Here is a 13,714-nt window from a genome sequence, read left to right on the forward strand (position 1 = left end):
CAGAGAGGGAAGAGTTAAAGGTGCAGACAGACCCAGAAGAATGCACCGGGGCACACTTCAGCCATAAGCAGCCACCCCAGGCTGCTGTGATTGGAGAGGCTCTGAACTGTCTACAGCCCTGTGCTCTGCTGTTCAGATCTAGGCAAAAGCTTCACTTCCCAATGACAAAAGGTCAAGTCAGGGAACTGAGGGTGCTGCTCTGCCTCACAATGACTCATCTATCTCCTGAGGACCCTGGGAACAGCCAGAGGATGTAGGCCGCCAGGCTCTGGTAAGAGCAGCTTCAGAAGAAGGTTGATCAACTCTGCCTCATTCCTTCCTGATTCCCACTGATTCGTGACCCAAGAAACCCTTGAGTCTCCAGCTCTCAGGCCACAGATCCTGGGTACTGAAGGATGTTGAACAGCTATACAGAAAGCTCCCATGGGGCTGGGGTCAAATCAAGGCATGCTGTGAGGCCAGCTGCACAAGGTGGATCACCTGGGCCAAGTAGATGACTCTGGTGATCTCCTTCCCTTCCACAGTGAGGGGCTGCAGGATCCAGGCACTGGGCAGGATCTCCCCTCGGACCATCTCCCTGCTGGGTCTCGGCATGGACGCATCATACACAGACTGAGCTGCCATGATAGACAGTTGCCCCTGGAAACAGAGCAATGTGAGTTCAGCCTACGTGATATGGGAGGGACAGGGACAAACAGGGACAGGCTCCAGTGCAGTCAGTACCGTGGAAGGCAACACTGGGCCAGCCTTCACCCCCACCCTGGCCCAACTTGCCCTCCTTCCCCCAGAGGACCTGATGCCCACAAAGATTGCTTCTCACAACACACCAGTCCAAGTTCCTCCCACAACATCTTTACCACCAGCAAGGCAGGCACCTCTTTGGCTTCCACGCAGACACAACAGAAATCCCGTGGCTGTTTCAGTGCACACAGGGTGGTATTGCACACCAAATACACTGGAGGGGCAGGGATGCAGGAAGTCAGAAGGTACATGGACAGACCGGGTTCTACCCTGTGACACCCCATCATTCCACAGCCTGACACCCCATTGGACCTAGCTGAGTACCCGGCCTCCTGAGAGCACTGCCTCTGACCCTGCTGCCTCTGTCCCCTGGGCTCACCCAGGCTGACGCTGTTGGTCACCCGCTGATGCAGCCTCGCTGTCTGGATGGGCTTGTGGTACAGCGGCCACAAGGTGGGGTCACTCACAGCTGCCCACACGTGAGACAGTGGCTGGGACACCACGCCAGCCCCCAGGAAGCCATGCCGAGTAGAAGAAAACACCTTGTAGTACAGATGCACGTCCTGCTCCTCGCCCTGAGGGCTGGGGGAGACACCAAGGGTGGGGAAGAGGAGGAGGGGATGAAAGCTGGGTTCTAGAGTCACAGGAAGAGCTCACGGTGAGGGACTCAAGGAAGCCGGGGTGGAGAAGGGAAAGGAGAGAAGGCGAGCAGGGCCACAGGGAGAAGACACTGTGCAAGGGAACTTACTTCCAGCCAGCTGCTGCCTGGCAGCTGAAGAGGTGGTTCAGATTATCTGAGCAAGCAGCCATTACCTGGGGACACAGTGACCACACCAGATTAGTGGGCACAGTTTGTACAAAGCAGACTCTTGGATTAGTCCCTCAGGCCAGCATTTACTGAATTCCCCACTTTTGTAAAGATAGAGAGCTGCTGAAGAAGCCCTCATCTGCCCTGTTCCTTCCCTCCTCTTTCTTCCTCCCCACCCAGCAGAGCCGGCTACAGGAAACCTCACATCAGCCATAGAGATGTCCACGATGTGCTTGGCCAAATCCTTGTAGGAGGAGGAGAAGGAGGTGCCCAGGCTGGACAGGCTGGACGGAGAACAGCAGCAACTGCCCAGGGAGGCTCTGCGGCCTACAATGAACAGGTGGAGACTCTTGAGACGGCATGAGCATCAGGGCCTCAGGGCAGCAACGGCCTCCTTCAATAATAATGTCCCTCCTCCTGAGGGACAGTGGCTTCCTAGGATCTAGCAGACCTCAGCCCCAAAGTCCCCACACCAGGTAGGTAGCTCTGCCCCACAACTCACTGCAGGCTGAGGTTTTCCAGGCAGAGCCGGCCAGGTTCAGCTGACTGTTCCTCACTGCAGAGCGGCCCCACACCTCCCCTATCCAGGAGTCTCTGGAATCAGGCAAGTTTGTGTCCCCCTGCAGAAGAGAAGATGCTCAGGACCAGAGCAGAGGCAGGGAAAGAGCAGAACACCAGAAAGCCAGTGCAGAATTATCTCCTCTGCCTCTGAACAGCACCAAACAGCTTTCAACATAAAGGCTCAAGTGAAAAGGTGTTCCCTGCTGGATGCCCTTGAGAAGTCAACCGCAATAGAAACCAGTCCCCCTGGAGAGTTTCCTTGCCCTTCAAGCCACACGCTCAAGGTTGCTTGTAGGAGAGTTCCAACAGGGATCAGAATGAACTGGGACCTGAGACGATGGGGTACCAGGGGTGAGTGGGGGGGCCCTCTGCGCCACTGCAGCAACAGGAATGAGGCCATGGCTGGAGCTCTGTTTAATGTGGGCAGCAAACAAAGCCCAACTGGGAGGTGGGAGGTGGAAGGTGGGATGGGGAAGAAAAGTGACGGGCTGTGAGAAAAGCTTGACCCTTGGCCCCAGCCCCAGGTACAGCAGCTAAGCCAAAGGTCCTAATTTGGAACCAAATGGGGATGGATGATCCTCTCGATTTGCAATACAGCCACCACACCTTTACTACAAGCAGCTCCTCAATGACATGACCCTTGACCTCTGCTGGATCTAACAGGCATCCACTATCCTACCTCTATCATCGGTTCCTAACCTAGTGTTACTTTTAAAAAAAAGTGAACAAAGATATTCTGTCTCCATCCTTACGTCCTTTCTTCCTGCTGCAGCATCCAAGTGGTCTCTCCTACTTCAGGCAGATTGAGATTTTTGTGCCACCTTATCAAGAACCTTTCACTACTGATCTCTTTCTTCACTTATTGCCTCCACCTCTCCTTCTTCACTAGATTCTTCATATCAGCATTTAAGCATGCAAAAATTTCTCCCACCTTTAAAAACTTTCCTCTACAGGCATCTTTGCTCTTTTGTCCTTTACAGATAAACTTGAAATGATTGTCACCGTTGGCCATCTCCCACCTCTTATACCCTTCTCAATGCACTCAAATCTAGCCTTTGCTAGATCCATGTGCCTGAATGTGGTGAACAGGTCCCAGTCCTCATCTTACTGAGCATCTCCCTTTCCCTTGCTTCCTGAATCCCTGGGATCTTGGCTTTCTGTCTCTCTGGGTGTTCCTTCCCAGTTTATTTTGTTGGCTCATCTTCCCCAAACATAAGTTGATTTATTGGGATTCTTTCAAGACTCGGGCCTAGGCCCTCTTCTCGCTCTATAATATACTCCTGTGTGATCCCATCTGTTCCCAGTGCTATACTGATGACTTCCAAAAGTAAATATGTGTGGATTAATCAATAAATATTGCGAGACGACAGGGTCACCGTCTGAAGAAAAGGTTACCGTCAGACCCATTTCACACATCTTGCCAAAACAAATTACTTATGCTTTGTGGCTCAAAAATATACAGGGTGGGGGAGAATTTAATAATACTATGAGAAAATTTTTTTTTAAATTTAATGATCTCATAGTGCAGAAATGCCTTCCTAAACAGGGCACAAACTCCAGAGGCCATGAAAGAAAAGACTGATAAAAACTAGATTAACATATCATAAAAACAACTAGGAAAAAAACCCACTGGCCTCTCAAATGGCAAAAGGATAACTGTCTTAATATAAGGAAAGGCCACCCAAAACAAAAGAACAACCTAACAGAAATGGACCCAGTACACTGGCAGGTAGAGCAAAAAGCCAAAGGGCTCTTAAATATCTGAAAAGGCACTCCCATCTCAGACACAAGAGAATTGCAAATTAAAACTAAAATGAAATACTATTTTATGCCTATGAGATTCACAAAGATTGAAGGAAAAAACCCTTAATAAACACTGTTAAGCAGAAATGTGGGTAAGTAGGCACTTATATATTGTTATTTGAGAGTGTAAATAGGTATATTTTGAAAATATTCATCACATATTTTAAATTAAAAATACATATATCCTTTGACACCTAGCAATCCTGCTTCTAGGTATTTAATTACAGATATTCTTTCATTTAAGTGGCAATAAACATTTTCAAATATGAACTCAGAGAACCTAGAGAATATAGTGCCCTTGAGTCTTTCTTGAAGAAATTACAAGAAGAAGAATTACTAGGGTAGAAAAAAGAATGTACGCCAAAGAACTGCAAATGAGCAGAGTCCATTTGATCTAGCATGAGAACTAGAACTCTGAATACAAACACTGTAAATAGTATAGAAATACTATAACAAAAGGTAATGAGAAAAAAATGAGAGAAGGTGGAAATACACTGATTTCCTCATGTTTTACAGTCAGGGTGAAAAGAAAACTGCTAAATCAAGAAATAAAGACTATTTAAATATACAAAAGTAATGATGAAAAGAAAAGAAAGGAAAAAAAAAAGGCTTCCAAATTACCAGAAAGAAGACACATATACACCCCCAAAGCAAGGAAAACACAGACCACAAAGAAGATAAACAAGATTTTTAGAAGCCCATGGAATATTCATGACCAAAACCCTCAAATATAAAAAAAAAGAAATTTTACTTTCTCTGAAATCATACATTCTCTCAACACATGGCAAACTTAAAAATTAGTAACAGGGCTTCCCTGGTGGCACAGTGGTTAAGGATGCACCTGCCAAAAAAAAAAAAGAAGAATGCACCTGCCAGTGCAGGGGACACGGGTCTGAGCCCTGGTCTGGGAAGATCCCACATGCCGCGGAACAGCTAAGCCTGTGCACCACAACTACTGAGCCTGTGCTCTAGAGCCTGCGAGCCACAACTACTGTGCCCTCGTGCCATAGCTAGTGAAGCCTGTGTGCCTAGAGCCCATGCTCCGCAACAAGAGAAGCCACCATAATGAGAAGCCTACACACCGTAATGAAGACACACCCCCACTCACTGCAACTCAAGAAAGCCCACACAGCAATGAAGACCCAATGCAGCCAAAAATGAATAAATAAAAATAAAGTTCCCTTAAAAAAAATAACAAAATCAGAAAACATGGCCTTTCTACCAAAACGTTTTGAAAAACTCTTAACAACAATTGGGTAAAGAAGAAATACAAGCTGAAATTTCAAAATTACTATAAAGCAAAGATTATATACAGATATATATCTATATCTGTGTCTATATCTATATATATCTCACAACTTGTGGGATACAACTAAAGCAGTGCTCAGAGGGAAAGTTTTAACTTCAGATATTTACATCTATGAAAAAGAAAAAAAATGAATATTATGAACTACATGCCAACAATTAGGTAACTCAGATGAAATGGACAAGTTCCTAAAAAGATACAAACTACTGAAACTGACTCAAGAAGAAATGGAAAATCTGAATAGACATTTAATAAGTAAATTTAGTAATCAAAAAATTTTTTAAATTCCCACAAAGAAAATTTCAAGATGGGATAGCTTCATTAGTGAAATCTACCAAGCATTTAGAGGAGAATTAACACCAGTTCTTCACAGTTCTTCCGAAAATAGAGGAGGGAACACTTCTCAACTCATTCTACGAGGCCAAGATTACCCTGATAAAACCAAAGACATCAAGTAAACTATAGACCAATATCCCTGTGCATTTAAACAAATAAATCCTAAGCAAAATAACTAGTAAACTGAGTCTAGCAACATATAAAGAGGATATATACCATGACCAAGTGGGATTTATCCCAGGAACACAAAGTTAGTTCAACATAGAAAAATCAATGTAATATATTAATAGAACAAAGGAAAACACCCACATGATCATCTCAATAGATACAGGAGAAAGTATTTAAATCCAACACCTTTTCATGATAAAAGCAATAAGCTAGGACTAGAAGGAAATCTCCTCAACTTGATAAAGATTATGTACGAAAACCCCACAGCTAACATACTTAATAGTAAAAACTGGATGGTTTTCTCCTAAAATCAGTAACAAGACAAGAACGTCTGCTCTCACCACTTCTCTATTTAACATGGTACTCAAGATTCTAGCCAGGGCAGTTAGGCAAGAAAACAACAACAAAAGATCAGATATTCTATATACAAGGTCATATCACCTAAGGAGTCTAATAAAATAAAGTATTAGAACTAATAAATGAGTACAGGAGACAACATCAATATACAAAAATCAACTGTATTTCTGTATAGTAGCAATGAGCAAACCAAAAAGGAAATTAAGGAAACAAGCCCATTTATAATAGCATCAAAAAGAATAAAATAGTTAGGAATAAATTTAACAACAACAAAAAAAAACACGAAAACTTTATACTCTGAAAACTATAAAACGTTGAAAATAAAGAAGACCCGAATAAATGAAAAGATATCCCATGTTCGTGAATTGAAAGACTTAATATTGTTCAGAGAGCAACCCTCCCCAAATTGATCTATAGGTTCAATGCAATCCCAATCAAAATCCCAGCTGACTTTTCAGAAATTGAAAAGATTATCCCTAAAATTCATGTGTACAGTCAAGGGACACAGAATAGCCAAAACAATCTTGAAAAAGAACAAAGTTGGAAGATATATACTTCTTGATTTCAAAATCTACCACAAACCCAGGGGCTTCCCTGGTGGCACAGTGGTTGAGAGTCCACCTGTCGATGCAGGGGACACGGGTTCGTGCCCCGGTCCGGGAGGATCCCACATGCCACGGAGCAGCTAGGCCCATGAGCCATGGCCGCTGGGCCTGCGTGGCCGGAGCCTGTGCTCCACAACAGGAGAGGCCACAACAGTGAGAGGCCCGCGTACTGCAAAAAAAAAAAAAAAATCTACCACAAACCTAAACAGTTATCAAGACAGTGTGGTATTGGCCTAAGGATAGATATATAATTCAATGGAATGGAATTAAGAGTCCAGAAATAAATCCACACATCTATGGTCAGTTAATCTTTGACTAGGGTGCTGAGACAATTCAATGGGAGAAAAGATTATCTGTCTGAACAAATGGTGCTGGGACAACTGGATATCCCCGTGCAAAAGAAAGAAATGTGATCCCTAATTCTCACTATATACAAAAATTGATTCAAAACAGATCAAAGACCCAAATGTAGGAACTAAAACTATACAACTACTAAAAGAAAATATAGGCGTAATCTTTGTGACCTTGGATTGAGCAAGAGTGTCTTAGATATGAAACCAAAAGCACAAGCAACAGAAGAAAAAATTAAAGTAGACATGATCAAAATTTATAACTTTGTGCTTCAAATGACACCATCAAGAAAGTGAAAAGACAACACACAGAATAAAGAAACTTTTTATAAATCATATAACTGATAAGGGACTTATACTAGAATATATAAAGAACTCTTTGCCTTAATAAAAAGACAACCCAATTAGAAAATGGACAAAAAATGGGAAAAGACATTGCTCTAAAAAAAATTTATAAATTTATAATAAGCACATGAAAAGTTCAACACCATTAACCATCAGGATGATGCAAACGATGAGGTACCACCTGAGATCCCACTGGGATGAATATAATTTAAAAGATGAATAATAACAAGTGTTGGCTAGGATGTGGAGAAATACATTGCTTATACACTGTTGATGGGACTGCAGAATAGTGCAGCCACTTTGAAAAACAGGCTGGCAGTTCTTCAAGTGGTGAAACAGAGTTACCCTATGATCTCAGTCCAACTCCTAGGTAAAACCCAAGAGAAGTGAAAACATGTCCACACAAAAACTTGTACATTAATGTTCACAGCAGCATTGTTCATAATAGGCAAAAAGTGGAAACAACCTAAATGTCCATCAACTGATGAACAGACAAAGAAATGTGACAGTCACACAATGTGATATTATTAGCCATAAAAAGGAATGAAATTCTGATACATGCTACAAGTGGATGAGCCCTTGTCGTGGGGTGAATTATTGTCCTCCAAAAATGATATGTTGAAGTCCTAACTCCTGCTGTCTGTAAATGTAACTTTATTTGGAAATAGGGTCTTTGCAGATGCAATCAAGTTATGATGAAGTCCCACTGGATTAGAGTGGGCCATACATCCAATGACTGCTGTCCTTATAAGAAGGCCACACGAAGACACAGGTACACAGAGACACACAGGGAGAAGCCACGTGATGCCAAAGGCAAAGGCTGGAGTGATACAGTTACAAGCCAAGGAATGCCAAGGAAGTTATAGCCATACAATGTAACCTCAGGAAACAAGAAAAATAAACAACCTAAACTTACACCTAAAGCAACAAGAGAAAGAAGAACAAACAAAACCCAAAGTTAGTAGAAGGAAAGAAATCATAAAGATGAGAGCAGGAATAAATGAAACAGACGAAGAAAACAATAGAAAAGATCAATGGGGCTTCCCTGGTGGCGCAGTGGTTGAGAGTACGCCTGCCGATGCAGGGGACACGGGTTCGAGCCCTGGTCTGGGAAGATCCCGCATGCCGCGGAGCAACCAAGCCTGTGTACCACGACTACTGAGCCTGCACTCTAGAGCCTGAGCCACAACTACTGAGCCCACGCACCTAGAGCCTGTGCGCCGCAACAAGAGTAGCCACCGCAGTGAGAAGCCCGCACACCGCAACGAAGAGTAGCTCCCGCTTCCCGCGACTATAGAAAGCCCACGTGCAGCACAGCAACGAAGACCCAATGCAGCCAAAAATAATTGATTAAAAAAAAAAGAAGTTACAACTAACTCCAGAGAAATACAAAGGATCATAAGAGACTACTACAAGGAACTATATGCCAGTAAAAGGGACAACCTGGAAGAAACAGACAAATTCCTAGAAAGGTACAATCTTCCAAGACTGAACCAGGAAGAAACAGAAAATATGAGCAGATCAATCACAATTACTGAAATTGAAACTGGGATTTAAAAACTCCCAACAAACAGAAGTCCAGGACCAGATGCCTTCACAGATGAATTCTATCAAACATGTAGAGAAGAATTAACACCTATCCTTCTGAAACTATTCTAAACAATTGCAGAGGAAGTAACATTCCCAAACTCATTCTATGAGGCCACCATCACCCTGATACCGAAACCAAAGACAACACAAAAAAAGAAAATTACAGGCCAATATCACTGATGAACATAGACGCAAAAATCCTAAACAAATACTAGCAAACTGAATCCAACAATAGAATTGTAAAAGGATCACGCACCATGATCAAGTGGGATTTATCCCAGGGATACAGGATTTTTCAATATCTACAAATCAATCAGTGTGATATACCATATTAACAAATTAAAGAATAAAAACCATATTATCATCTCAATAGATGCAGAGAAAGCTTTTGACAAAATTCAACCCCATTTATGATAAAAACTCTCCAGAAAGTGGGCATAGAGGGAACCTACCTCAACATAATAAAGGCCATATATGACAAACCCACAGCTAACATCATAATCAATGGTGAAAAGCTGAAAGCACTTCCTCTAAGATCAGGAACAAGACAAGGTTGTCCACTCTCACCACTCTTACTCAACATAGTTTTGGAAGTCCTAGCCATGGCAATCAGAGAAGAAAAAGAAATAAAAGGAATACAAATTCGAAAAGAAGTAAAACTGTCACTGTTTGCAGGTGACATGATACTATACATAGAAAATCCTGAAGATGCTACCAAAAAACTACTAGAGCTCATCAATGAATTTGGTAACATTGCAGGATACAAAATTAATACATGGAAATCTGCTGCATTTCTATACACTAACAATGAAAGATCAGAAAGAGAAATTAAGGAAACACTCCCATTTACCACTGCAACAAAAAGAATAAAATACCTAGGAATATACCTACCTAAGGAGGCAAAAGACCTGTACTCCGAAAACTATAAGATGCTGATGAAAGAAATCGAAGATGACACAAACAGATGGAAAGATATACCATGTTCTTGGAAGAATCAATACTGTCAAAATGACTATACTACCCAAGGCAATCTACAGATTCAATGCAATCCCTATCAAATTACCAATGGCATTTTTCACAGAACTAGAACAAGAAATTTAAAAATTTGTATGGAAACACAAAAGACCCCAAATAGCCAAAGCAATCCTGAGAAAGAAAAACTGAATTGGAGGAATCGGGCTCCCTGACTTCAAACTATACTACAAAGCTACAGTAATCAAAACAGTATGGTACTGGCACAAAAACAGAAATATAGATCAATGGAACAGGAGAGAAAGCCCAGAAATAAACCCATGCACCTATGGTCAATTAATCTATGACAAAGGAGGCAAGAATATACAGTGGAGAAAAGACAGTCTCTTCAATAAGTGGTGCTGGGAAAACTGGACAGCTACAGGTAAAATAATGAAATTAGAACATTCTCTAACACCATACACAAAAATAAATCAAAGTGGATTAAAGACCTAAATTTAAGACTGGATACTATAAACTCTTAGAGGAAAACACAGGCAGAACACTCTTTGACATAAATTGCAGCAATATCTTTTTGGACCCACCTCCCAGAGTAATGAAAATAAAAACAAAAATAAACAAATGGTAGCTAATTAAACTTAAAAGCTTTTACACAGCAAAGGAAACCATAAGAAACAAAAAGACAACCCACAGAATGGGAGAAAATATTTGCAAGCAAAGAGACTGAGAAGGGATTAATCTTCAAAATATACAAACAGCTCATACAGCTCAATATCAAAAAAACAAACAACCCAATCAAAAAATGGGCAGAAGATCTAAATAGCAATTTCTCCAAAGAAGACATACAGATGGCCATAAAGCACATGAAAAGATGCTCAATATAGATATTGAAAAGATGCTCAATATAGATATTAGAGAAATGCAAATCAAAACTACAAGGAGATATCACCTCCCACCAGTCAGAATGGCCATTATCCGAAAGTCTACAAATAACAAATGCTGGAGAAGGTGTGGAGAAAAAGGAACCCTCCTACATTGTTGGTGGGAATGTAAATTGGTACAACCACTATGGAGAACAGTATGGAGGTTCCTTAAAAAACTAAAAATAAGACTACCATATGATCCAGCAATCCCACTCCCGGGCATATATCTGGAGAAAACCATAATTTGAAAATATACACACACCCCATTGTTCATTGCAGCACTATTTACAATAGCCAAGACATGGAAGCAACCTAAATGTCCATCAACAGATGAATGGATCAAGAAGATGTGGTACATAGATACAATGGAATGTTACTCAGCCATAAAAAAGAATGAAATAATGCCATTTTCAGCAATACGGATGGACCTAAAGATTATCATACTAAGTGAAGTAAGTCAGACAGAGAAAGACAAATATCATATGATATCACTTATATGTGCAATCCAAAAAGATGATACAAATGAACTTTTTTTTTTTTTTTTGCGGTACACGGGCCTCTCACTGCTGTGGCCTCTCCTGTTGCGGAGCACAGGCTCCGGACGCGCAGGCTCAGCGGCCATTGCTCACGGGTCCAGCCGCTCTGCGGCATGTGTGATCTTCCTGGACCGGGGCACGAACCTGTGTCCCCTGCATCAGCAGGCATTACCAATGCCTGAATAAATAAATGAATAAATAAATGAACTTATTTACAAAAACAGAAAGAGACTCCCAGACTTTGAGAACAAACATGTTTACCAACGGGGAAAGGTGGGGCAGGGGGGAAGGATAAAGTAGGAGGTTGGGATTAACATACACACACTACTATATATAAAATAGATAATCAACCAGGACCTGTTGCATAGCATAGGGAACTCTACTCAATATTCTGTAATAACCTATATGGGAAAAGAATCTGAAAAAGAATGATATGTATAACTGAACCACTTTGCTATACACCTGAAACTAACACAACATTGTAAATCAACTATACCCCAATATAAAATAAAAACTAAATTAAAAAAAGAATACACTACAGGGTCAGAAAAAGAAGAATAATGGGAACAACAAGGTCCTACTGTATAGCACAGGGAACTGTATTCAATATTCTATGATAAACCATAATGAAAAAGCATATAAAAAAAGGAATGTACGTATATGTATAACTGAATCACTTTGCTATACAGCAGAAATTAACGCACTACTGTAAAAAAGATATACATATTCTCAAAAGATACACATTTCCTTATAGATGTGCAGACTATCTCTGGAAATATACACCAAACTGGTTCTGGGGAGGCAAAAAGACTGAAAAATGCACTTGACATTCTATGTCTTTTGCTACTGTTTGAATACGATTTTTTTTTTTTTTTTTTTTTTACTATGTGAAGTTTTGCTTATAAAAGGAATTTCAGATTTTATATCCCCAGCCAGATCTTACCTCTGAGCTCCAGATCTGGATCCCAACTGCCTGATTTCCAGCTGCTCCCCTGCATTTCTCACAAGCACTTTCAACCTGGTAAATACCAAACTAGACTCATGATCTTCCCCTCAAAACCTGCCCCCTTCAGGGCTCTTCGTCACATGGACATCACCAGCCCTTCAAGCCCAAAGTGCATGTGGTTCTGACTCCTCCTGCTTCCAGCCTCCAACTTCCAATCGGCCCCTGCATCCTGTGGACGCTCTAGCCAGCACATCCACATCTGCTCCTCCACTCAGGCGGTGCCCTGAGCCAAGCAACTGTCGTCTCTCACTCGGCTTTGCCAAGGTCGTGAGCGGGTCTACCCAGGGCTGCTCTTGCCACTTCTCTGGCAAGCTCGTCATTCTCCTCCCCACTAAAAAGCTTGTCAGCAGCTTTGAGAAGTAACATGATCAGATAGATTAGAAAGCAGCCAGAATTTTCAATAGCATCTACACAACCTTGCCTTTTCTAGTCCCTTCTCCTGTGAGTCTTCCATCTCACTCTTTACATTCCAGCCACACTAACCTTCTTTTAGTTCCCCCAACTCCTCCTCCCTCACTTGCTGGGCCCTCTGCCTGGAAGGCTATTCTCCTGCCCCCCCACATATCTCCAGACACCAACTTTTACTGAGTTAACTACCTCTCGGCCTTCCAGTCTCAGTTTAAACACATTCTCTTCAGAGCATCTTTGCTGATCCTCCAGACTAGGTCAGGTCCCTGTTTCATCCGGCTTAGCACCCCTTCTTCACAGAAACTACTGCAACAATAATTAAATAATAAAATAAGCTGTTTAATATTTATCCCTCTAATAATCTGTTTAAGGACAAGAACAATTTTGCTCAGTGCCTAAAATAGTGCCTACAAAATAAACACTTGTTGAATGAATGAATGAGTAAACAGGGAGGGGAGACAAAAACCACAGGGAAGACAAAGGCCATCGTACAGGAGAAGGGCTCATGTCAGCAGTGGCCTCCAGGAGGCAGAACTTCCTCCCAAACTCTTGCCAGGGTGCTCCCGGCCCGATTCGTGCTTGCATTTGCCTACTCACCACACTGTCTGGGGACTGGAGCTGGCCTGGCAAGGCCGGGCTGCTATTGTAGCCAGAGGTGACACCAGAGGAGAGACTTCCGTTGGAGCTGGTGCACCAAGAGCTTGAGGCGGCCAGGGTGTGTAGCTTTTCTTCTTCCTGGGAAGGACAGATTACTGTCAACCAGCTCCAGGTGCACCCTCACTTCCCACCCTCACTTTCACCCCTTCTCACCTCCCCAGTTCCCGTCACCTCCCACTGCCTCCTGCCTCAGCCTCATACCCCCATGCCTCCCCCATCCCCACGCCAACTATATACACAAG

At 42.4% G+C, this 13,714-nt stretch overlaps 1 protein-coding gene and 1 long non-coding RNA gene across 7 annotated transcripts in view; one reads left to right on the plus strand and one right to left on the minus strand.

Annotated features, from left to right (window-relative positions):
• The window catches only part of STARD9 (StAR related lipid transfer domain containing 9), a 127,111-nt gene that overhangs the window by 616 nt on the left and 112,781 nt on the right, over positions 1–13,714 (minus strand). The window contains exons 27-33 of one of the 6 annotated variants that reach the window (XM_029236885.1): positions 13,413–13,550; positions 2,052–2,169; positions 1,755–1,876; positions 1,490–1,554; positions 1,121–1,323; positions 876–955; positions 481–639 (exon numbers count right to left, since the gene is read on the minus strand). In XM_029236885.1, coding sequence (XP_029092718.1) covers positions 481–639; positions 876–955; positions 1,121–1,323; positions 1,490–1,554; positions 1,755–1,876; positions 2,052–2,169; positions 13,413–13,550 — 885 coding nt within the window. The other 5 variants (XR_003795793.1, XM_029236887.1, XM_029236886.1 and 2 more) reach the window with 5 other exon arrangements.
• Positions 10–3,983, plus strand: LOC114903715. Its single transcript, XR_003795796.1, has 5 exons — positions 10–271; positions 525–655; positions 1,036–1,194; positions 1,733–2,025; positions 2,176–3,983. It is a non-coding gene; the product is annotated as an uncharacterized LOC114903715 (long non-coding RNA).

The sequence above is a fragment of the Monodon monoceros genome, unplaced genomic scaffold (assembly GCF_005190385.1).
Source record: "Monodon monoceros isolate NGI ecotype Baffin Bay Population unplaced genomic scaffold, NGI_Narwhal_1 Super_Scaffold_21, whole genome shotgun sequence".
In the NCBI taxonomy this organism is placed as follows: domain Eukaryota; kingdom Metazoa; phylum Chordata; class Mammalia; order Artiodactyla; family Monodontidae; genus Monodon; species Monodon monoceros.